General features: G+C 43.5%; 1 protein-coding gene across 3 annotated transcripts in view; it reads left to right on the forward strand.

Moving 5' to 3' along the window:
- Positions 1-10,685, forward strand: part of htr4 (5-hydroxytryptamine receptor 4) — a 113,171-nt gene that overhangs the window by 67,721 nt on the left and 34,765 nt on the right. For all 3 annotated transcript variants that reach the window (XM_042061365.1, XM_042061366.1, XM_042061367.1), the window contains exon 6: positions 3,977-4,557. In XM_042061365.1, the coding sequence (XP_041917299.1) occupies positions 3,977-4,557 (581 nt within the window). The remainder of the gene's footprint in view (positions 1-3,976; positions 4,558-10,685) is intronic.

Here is a 10,685-nt window from a genome sequence, read left to right on the forward strand (position 1 = left end):
ATGCAAATGGTTGTCTATTTCTGACTGCCAAATAAATGACTCAACGTAGAAGTCGGTGTCCATCAATTCAGAAAAGCTGTCTGCCTAACTGTTGCGCGCTCTCCAAGGGACTCATTAGCAGCATTGATAACGTGCAAACACTGAGGCCTTGTTATCAGGGTAATACACTCACCACCACACACACACACACACACAGACACACACACACACACACACACACACACACATACACACACACAGACACTGTCATGGTTCCCCGCTGCTGTCGATTGTCCTCGGCTGGAGTTGGCACAGTGTCATCGTCTGATGATGGTTGGTGGAGTGGGCAATGGGCATGGTGCCACTCCGCACTCCGGTGCTGATTAATGGCCTATATCGAACCACGGCACATTGTCGCCCAACACAAGCTTGTCCGATCGATTGTGTTGGCAAACTAGGCAGACCTTGTGAGGACAACAAAAAAAACGCAGACTTTTCTGAACCAGGAAATGAGAGAAGTTGAGAGCAGCACGCCTCTGCTGGCTAAGCACTTTCCTAAGTCTACAGTATAGACTGTATCTATCTATCTATCTATCTATCTATCTATCTAAGCCCGTACCCCACCAGGCACCCTACTGTCATAGCCGAGCTGAAAGCTTAATGACACAGACAACACAGAACATGAGTGTATAGTAAAGCTAAATGATTCATTTCAGAATACAAATGTAAAATAAAGAGAAAGATAGTCACTGCCAGGTCACAAAGAGCAATCATCACAGGTCTGTGGCTGAGAGGCACCGTTTCATGCTTCACATGAGAATTCATAATCAGATGAGCACTTTAATGATAATTACCATCCAGGTGCAGCGCCGTTACACCTTTTATCATAAGCACACACACACACACACACACATACACACACACACACACACACACACACACACACAGACACAGACACACACATGCTATTGAGAGAAGGTCATAAAATATGAGATGGCATTACAGTGTTTAATTAATAAGAGCGGAAGGTCTGAATGTTAATTAATCCTGAGAGTTCTGCCAGAGTTTATAAATGGAACTTCAGTTGAGTACAGGCACGTGCAGAGAAGGGGGGCCACAGGGGCTCTAGCACCTGCCCTTTTGCCCCTTTGATGTCCAAGTGCCCTTTTGACAAGACCCGTTTTTTACTTTTTAAAATTTTTAATACTTCCGCTAGTTCCAACGTGAATATTCGCTAAAATGTCTCATTAATAGTTTGTGAAATTAGAAATTTACAAAAATACAATTTTCTGTGTTGAATTGAAATGCCTTGCGGCCACCAATCCGTGACGTCATACATTCAGTGAACTCTCAGAAAGTGCACGCAGGCACAGTGCTGCAGGAGACTTTTGGGAGCCCGGTAAGGTCACTTGGCAGTTAGCCTATCTGGACATGCAATAGTATTCAGCTTAGAGATAGAGAATAAAATGTTTAAAGTTGTTTCATGTTTAATGAAGTAGGCTATCAAACCCGTTTTAACCATGTCATGGTCCATCCATTTCAATAACCTGGCAGCTTCGAAAATCTAAGGCTGAACGTTCATAACATATTCTGTTTAGGTTACTATGTTATAGTAGCTTAGGTTAGTAGACCTAGTTCATAAAACAGAGTAGGCAAACCTTTTCTAAATCGTCATAAGCCGACGACATAGGCTACTGTAGTTGTTTAACTAACCCAACTCCACACGTCGTTTTCTGTTTACAGTAGGCTACATTACGCGTAATTTCACTCAGTGGCCACACGCACAGCACGTGAACCTGCAAGACACCAGCTTGCTAATGGTGGTAGTTCACTGTGATAAACATTAAAATTATAGCCTGACAAGCCAGACTAGGCAATAACATATTTGCTGCCGCTAGGGTGCGTCTAGATTTCTAGGCTATTAAAATTAGCTTTGAATTTAATCAATAAGATGTAGCCTTATAGCCTATGATCTCTGAGTAGACAGTAGCCTAATGCAAACTGAAAAGACCTATCTGTCTGTGCCCTGGCTACAGTAGGCCTACAGTACATGCACTCCTATTGAATTTTCAGAACCAAGGAGAGAAATGAGAAAATGTGTTACAGCTCTGTCTGCTATTTACACCCATTCTTCTTGATACATAATGAATAAATATGAAAATGTATAAAATGTTTATCAGTACATTAGACTACTTTGCAAATTGCTAAACCATATAATAGCCTGTCCCACCATCATCATTGAAATAGCATAATGCTAGAATTTAAATGCAAAAAAAAAAAAAAAAAATGTCCAGCTTAGGTTCAGATGATTAAAGCTTTATAGGCTAGGGAATGTAAAACTTAAGTTCCAGTTTACACCATATTCTCTATTGGGTTGTAATCAAAAGTTTTAAATAAAGTTAACACGTTTTCTGAAAATTTTGTTCCATGTGCCCTTTTTTTAAATTTGAGCCCCTGCCCCTTCAAAGGTCTCTGCACGCCCCTGGTTGAGTATGTGTGCGTGTGTGTGTGTGTGTGTGTGTGTGTGTGTGTATGTGTGTGTTTGAAGTTTGTGGGGTTGTATGCCAAGTGCGGACTTGCAGCAAAAACAAGAAATTCCTTTTAAGCAGCCTGAAATTGATAAGTCAAATTTGACACATTAATCGATCAGCTAAACATTAAGTAGGCTAATTAGTAGCCTGTTGTTATAATGTAGACCGGTGAACATCATTCTGTAAGGGCTTTCCTCCCCATGTTTGTGTGCACCATGGGTCCATGGATCACCTTCCTCCAACCGTTCCTTGTCTGTTCACCTGTTTGTAAGAACTGTAGGCTAGAGCCTATCAGACACTATTTGGACTATCTGACATGATTGAATATTTGGCTATTTTGCATCCATCAAATTCAGAATGAATTAGCCCATGTGATGTGATATGCAACATAGACTACTTGCCATTCAAATGCAACAATGTTGAGTCCAACCTGTCCTTATCATATGCATTGATGTGCTGTGCTATGTTTGACTTCAAAGCAACATGCAATAGTGCTCCAGGCTTTGTTGTGGCATGTAATAGCAACAGCAGTATTTGACATTATAAGTACAAACCAGCTCTCAAAATACCGGCAACCAACCGGGAAAAATTCCCAAACTTCCCGAGGAACAGTCTATGTAACTGGTGTGTGAACTTTTGCAGAAAGACCACCCTAGGTTCACCCTAAATGGCTGTTCCTCACTATCAGATTGGCCCAAAATAAATTGTAGGGCATTTTTATTTGTTGTCCTAGATCCTTGTGCCCTTTTGACACTTCAGTGTTGGCCCTCATGCGCCACTGAGCAAAGAGATTGTCAATGTCTGAACAGCTGCTTCCTCATCCCAGTGCCGCTCCACAACAGCCATCCTCCGCTTCATTAACTCGGGCCGCATGCCGTGTTTAGATAGCTTGTGTGTGTGTGTGTGTTTAGATAGCTTGTGTGTGTGTGTGTGTGTGTGTATTTAGATAGCTTGTCGTGTCTATACATCCATGTAAATACACTGTGTCCAGAGCACAAGAGTCTGCGTCAACACACCCGTGTTTACAGAGGTATTTGCACGGGAGTGTTGGATCAGAGCTCATACAGTATCAATGGCTCTCTTGTTAAGGATATGTAAGTGTTTTACACATTCGTCAAATATTTTACAAGTGCAGAGAGTGTTAAAATGTAAACAGTATAAAACACACACAATCTTTCCGTATTATGGGTTATCCCGGGAGCACGATGTGAATTTCCTTGTGCTGCTGGCAAGTGACTTCCCATATAGACCAAGGTTCTCAATGTCACAAACAACTGTTTTGTAATTAGAACATATCATAATGCATCACAACCACAAATGTTACTTGTATTTGTTATTTTAGTGTCTGTTATTCATAGTTTTGTATTTATTTCATACTATTTTTACAATTATCATATTTACTGTAAAGTGTTATTAATACATGTGTGTCCTGTTTGTGTGTGTGTGTGGGTGACCCTGCGAGGCAGATTGAGGAGCGGCAAAACATGGGCAACAACAGCACGGCCTGCGTGTTCATGGTGAATAAGCCGTACGCGCTAACCTGCTCGGTGGTGGCCTTCTACATCCCGCTGGGCCTCATGGTGCTGGCCTACCAGCGCATCTATGTGACGGCGCGCGAGCACGCGCGGCAGATCGGCGCCCTCCAAAGGGCCGGAGGCGCCGCCTCGTCCTCTGGCTCAGGTGGGCCGCACGACAGTGCCGTCCACCAGCGCAACCACCGCATGCGCACGGAGACCAAGGCGGCCAAGACTCTCTGCATCATTATGGGATGCTTCTGCCTGTGCTGGGCGCCGTTCTTCATCACGAATGTGGTGGACCCGTTCATCGACTACACGGTGCCTGAGAAGCTGTGGTCGGCCTGCCTGTGGCTGGGCTACATCAACTCCATGCTCAACCCCATCCTGTACGCCTTCCTCAACAAGTCCTTCCGTCGTGCCTTCCTCATCATCCTGTGCTGCGGCCAGAAGCGCTACCGCAGACCCTCGCTACTTGGACCCCGCACTCCCTGCACCACCACGCAGATCAACGGGTCCACGCACATGCTCAAGTAAGTCATGCACACACACACACACACACACATGCACACGCACACACACTCATACAGACGTGTATAAAGACATACACACACTCATACAGACAAGCATACAGATACGCAAACAAACACACACACACACACACATACACACTCATAAACCTGCATACATACACACACATGCTTACAGACAAGCACACACAAACACATAGGCACACACACACAGGGCCAGATGTACTAATGCTTTTGCGCCCATTTCAGGCGTATTTGTTTCGCAATGTGCGTGTAAAATCATTGCGAGGTATGTACAAACAGGCCGCAATGATGTAAAAGCGCAAACTGCCTGTCGCGGGAGCTGAAAGTGGCAGATTGCGATTGTCATGTCATGCATATGCATTCATGGGAGGATCCAGGGGAAAGTGGGAGTTTAGCGTAAAAAGATGGGAGGGGAAGAGTAAAGAGCGCCTAGTTATGTATTCCGCGGTATGTACAAAGACTGCTCCTGAAAGCGCACGTCTATTCTGCGCCTAAATACTTCCGCCTTGTAAAAACAGGTGTTAATCCACATTGCAGTTAAATGCGTCAATAAGAGAACCTTTCAAAGACAACAGAATCGCTATTTAGAACACCAGTTTTTGTGGTGAAAGTATTTGTACTACCAAAAGCAACCTTAATTTTCGTTGGCCTTTCGCATGTCTTACTTTCACTTTCACGTCATTCACTTAAACTTTCCTACTTGCTAGATTTGACCAATCTTCCATAGCCTACGTGCACAAGTAGTTTGAGTAGAACTACTGATCTTCATTATCTCCCTGCTTGTTGACATCTTATCATGTATGGTATTATTTCATGATCGCTAAACGTTTGATTCTTTTTAATGTTGTCATCAGTTAACTTCATTCAACTGCGCTTGTAGGCGTTGCCATTCAGTTGTGGACGTTCGTAAATTGCGTTTATGGGCGGAGAAGGGCAGAGAAAGGCACAGTTTACACTAAGGATTGAACGATTGATAAATACGACTTGGGTCTGACAGCGCTCGCAATCTGTGGTGTGTCCATGGCGCTGATAACGCTACGTTCGCAAATGTACATACATCTGGCCCACAGACTCATACAGACAGGCACACACACACACATACACACACACACACACACACACACACACACACACACACACACAAACACACTCACACAGACACACAAACACCCAGAAGTGCAAACAGGACAATAACCTTGTCTCTCATACACACACACACACATTAATATACACACAGACACACACACACACACACACACACACACACACACATTTACACATTAACATATGGGTTAATTCAGACGTTGCAACACAGTCATATAGTGAGAGACCAAAGAGGTATGCCTGCAAGACACCATCCTAGACCATGACACCATTTCAGTTCCCAATATCACGCTCTACTGGAGCACCTTCATTATATTGGTTCCATTAGCAACATCCATTGGTTCCATTAGCAACATCCCATCATGACAAGAAAGAATCATTATGTCCTCTAAAGCAGCCTACAGTATACCTCCGAACTACACTTTACATGCTACTTTAATAGAAATCCTTTTAATAACCTTTATCATAATCATTGGTAATTTAAAAAATGCTGTCGTAACTTACATACTCACTTACATAAGCTTACACACTCTTATACACACTTATTCCAAAGCATGATAATCCTATTAAGTGAAAGGATGTCATTATGTTTTGAGTATTAAAAAAATGTGTGCGTGTGTTGTTATTTTAGAGGGTACTTGCAGGTCATTATGCTACCTATTCTTGAGTTGCCATGGAGAAGAAGCCGATGATTTCACAGTAATGGAGCTGATGTCAGTAATAAGTATCTGGACAGCCGATCTGTATCATCCACTTGCTTCTGCGCGTGTATCGGCAGAGGAAATGTAGGACAGAGTAGAGTCCTTGAACTGTGGAGTGTGTCCTCTCAGGAGACAATCCCTCTGGACACATAGGGAATCCAAGCACTACATATTTACATCGCACAACTGCATCCATATAAGTATAGTATAAGTATATATACTCTTTTGATTCTGTGAGGGAAATTTAGTCTCTGCATTTATCCCAATCCGTGAATTAGTGAAACACACTCAGCACACAGTGTACACACAGTGAGGTGAAGCACACCGGCGCAGTGAGCTGCCTGCATCAACAGCGGCGCTTGGGGAGCAGTGAGTGTTAGGTGCCTTGCTCAAGGGCACTTCAGCCGTTCCTACTGGTCGGGGTTCGAACCGGTAACCCTCCGGTTACAAGTCCGAAGTGCTAACCAGTAGGCCACGGCTGCCCATACCACACAACGATGCACTACTCATACAACTGTTTAGCATATCTTACAATTGTATAGTTCATCACACGACTGGTGAAACAGGCTGACTACCTACTTTCATACATGTAAATGTGATAAAGTTTTACCACAGTGGTGTTTGGAGTTATGGTCATGAATGCAGGATCTTGCTCATCTACCTCATACTTCCTTTCTGGTTGGTATCCTAGCATATTGCTGCCTGCTAGTCTCAGCCAGTATCACAGCAACAGAGGTAGAAACCAATTTAGGCAACAGAGAAATGGCCATTTTACAGGGTAAATGTAATTTGTGAATCCGATAGTAAATCCAGGTAATGTGAGTCGTTAGGTAAATTCATTTTACAAAGCACAAAAGCAATCATTGTATCCAACCATCATCGCTTATTCAATTCAGTAAGTCAGATACACAGGATTATGTTGTTGTACCCTGTTGATTATATTGTTGTTTGTTGATATTTCTTCATTTTCTTTTCTCCCTTTATTAGTTACTCAGATATAAATATAGATAAATAGTTTTTGTTTGTTCGTCTGGTACACAATCTTCTCAGTATGTATCAACCTCCCTCCTGACGCCTTACGAGACGTGTTAGTAAGAGATGCTAGCACCTGTAGTTTTTAGCTCCCTTGCTAGCACACTCGCCTCCCAATCCAGGCAGGTGCAGGGTGGTCGGTCAAACACAACGCAGTTACATTGCAATTCATTGGGAAAGAATCTTAAACTCTAACTCAACACTAGTTTGAAATCTGTGGGATCTGAGGAGGTCAGTGTGAGTAGTGTGTGTGTGTTCTGCCCCTGAGGAGGTCATGTGAGTAGTGTGTGTGTGTATGTATTCTGCTCGTGAGGGAAGTGTAAATATGGATTAGCTGGGTTTCAGTGTGCTTGGAGTCTCTCTCTCTGTGCCATCTAAAACACAAGGCAAGGCAAGGCAGGTTTATTTATAGAGCGACATCCACACACATTGGTAATGCAAAGTTCAGAAGCTTGGGTTCACCACTGCTGCTCTGACCAACAAGGCTCCATCATTCTGGATTAAGAGGCGAGGAGAATTGGCCTTCACTGGGAGTGTGTGTTGCCCCTGGGGTCACACTCTTTACTCTGCACCTGTGGTGGTGTGTGTTCAAGTACAGCTCATCAGTGCGTCTGGGTTCATGTCAGCTCATCTCCTTGTCCTGGAGCGACTGCATCATCGGACTTGACCTTTGGGAAAGCTGACTCCAGTGACCCCCAATAGCCTCGATCCTGCAGCTTTCATTGATTTTGAGCGCTTCTTCCTCCCTGTTTCTGGGAAAACACACACACACACACACACACACATGTGCGCGCACATACACACACACATCCTTCATCTGGTGGAGACTTTTCTTTGTCCTCGTGCTGATGCAACTGCACGTGTCCACAGCATGAGACACTTGTGCCACTCACAGTCTGTGTGTGTGAGCGTGTGTGTGTGTGTGTCTGTGCATGTTTGTATCTGTGTGTATGTGCCCTGTACTGTATTTGTGTTTGCATACGTGTGTGTGTGCCTTACGTTATAACTTGTGGTACAGTATAGGGGTGGGCGATATGGACAAAAAAATAATATCTCTATTTTTTGTGATTTTGACGATAACGATAATTAGTCGATATCCTTTAAAAAAAAAGTTTTGTTAAAGTCTGAGTTACTTTACCGTATCATTACAATAATAACCAATAAACCTGTGACTTTTTAACCAAATCAACCAATGCATTGTCACTCTATGACACATTTCCAATTCTGCCCCCACTTGGGTGTGTGGCAATGACATGGTCTAGCTAGCTACAGTACATTAGAGAAGATGAATAGGCCTAACAGTTTCCCAAGAGAAAGTCTGAGGCTGAAGTTCCTTTCAAACCTTTACATAGGATTCACTGTAAAACTAAGCAGACCAACAGAGTACATATCAGTTATTTCCTTCGATGTTTTGTTTAAGAGCACTAGCATTCCAAGAGGCTAGCATTTCAGGTTACAGAATAGAAACTAATGAGTTAGCTTATGGCTAATGTATATGAGAAATCCCATAGAGATGCTAACGGTTAGCATAATCGGTAAACGTAGATATTTACAGCGAACTTCAGTCCATTTACAAGAGAGTTACTTGAGAATAGTTCTTTGTTTACAACTGACTATTAAAATACTCAAAGGCTAATGTTTTCTCTCCATATAATACCGTGTAGGAAAAAACGTGACTGTCTCATCAATGCTACTTGAACAGATACTTGACAAAAGTAGCCGCATAAAATCCCAAGTAGGCTACTCTCGCTGCACAAAATAAACAGGCGTGCGTGGGACAACGTTGTGACCCACTAGTGATCACGTGACACTTGCTCTGCTGCAGCCAGGGACTTCTCCCGCATACACCTCCTGGGAGTCTTCAATGCGTGATTTCGAGTGTTTTTTCCCCATAAGTAATTTAAATATTCAATAATGTCAAATTGCACATTGTTAAAACAACAATCACGATATTATCGCAGACGATATATATCGCCCACCCCTAGTACAGTAGCTATATACTGTATTCCCAGCCAGCTCCCACAAGCTGCTGTCTGGCTTAAGGGCTCTGCACATACAGTAGACACCAACATGAGTGTGGCGCACTCCGCTTTCCACATTTAATGACATTAGATTCCGTTGTTTCTAATGTAACCCCGCACACTACTGCCACACCTTGTCGCTGCCACATTTTACATTACGATTCAGTTCTATTTTTGCCAGTACCGCTCAATAAAATCCATTATTTATGGAATGCTTGCCCCCAGTGAGGTGCCTGCCGTGCGTAGAAGAGCTGGATCTGCTGATCTTAGAAGAGTTTTGGTCTGCTAATCTTAGAAGAGTTAAGTCTGCTGATCTTAGAAGAGCTGGGTCTGCTGATCTTAGAGAGCTGGGTTTACTGATCGTAGAAGAGTTGGGTCTGCTGATCTTAAAGGAACTGATCTTAGAGGAGCTGGTTTACTGATCTTAGAGGAGTTGGGTCTGCTGATCTTAGAAGAGTTGAGTTTGCTGAACTTAGAAGAGTTGGGTCTGCTGATCTTAGAAGAGTTGGGTTTGCTGATCTTAGAGGAACTGCGTTTACTGAGCTGAGGGAGAGCTTACATTCCCATGAGAGACTGGTTCAGGCGGAGGGAGGGGGCTTAAAAAAGGCTTGGCAGATACTGGAACTGTGATTGATTGTGTGATTACCCAACACACAGGCATTCCAGTAGACCCCTGAGCTCTTACAAAAAAATGCGGTCAGTGTGGGAGAGTAGGAGAGAGGAGCAGGGAAGAAAGAGACAGAGAAAGAGAGAGAGGGGGAAGAGAGAGAGAGACAGAGAGAGAGAGAGAGAAGGATGCAAGGATGCAAAAATCTTGAATGATAGGACCAGTCAACGAGAGATAGACAGAGATGGAGAATCTTGGAGATGGAGAGACGTCATTGGATAGATTCAAAATGCATTAAGAGGGATTGAGAGCTAAAAAGCAATACAGCAGGAGGCACTGATTGATGTATATGTAGTATGGTGGCATTCCTTCACTGCTGTTCCCAGCACAGTTGACCCCTCATGAGGTCATCTTCTCCGCCTTTTCTCATATACTGCTGCTGTTCTTGGCACAGTTGACCCCTCATAAGGTCATCCTCTCAGCTGCTGCTCATATACCACTGCTGTCACAGTAAGCGCTGCAAAGAAAAGAATGATGGGGGGTCTCTCTCTCTCTCTCTCTCTCTCTTTCTCTCTCTCTCTATCTCTCTATCTCTCATCCTACACACACTCACACACGCCTCACTGCTCAACATGCCTCTAT

The sequence above is a fragment of the Alosa sapidissima genome, chromosome 14, assembly GCF_018492685.1.
Source record: "Alosa sapidissima isolate fAloSap1 chromosome 14, fAloSap1.pri, whole genome shotgun sequence".
NCBI lineage: Eukaryota > Metazoa > Chordata > Actinopteri > Clupeiformes > Clupeidae > Alosa > Alosa sapidissima.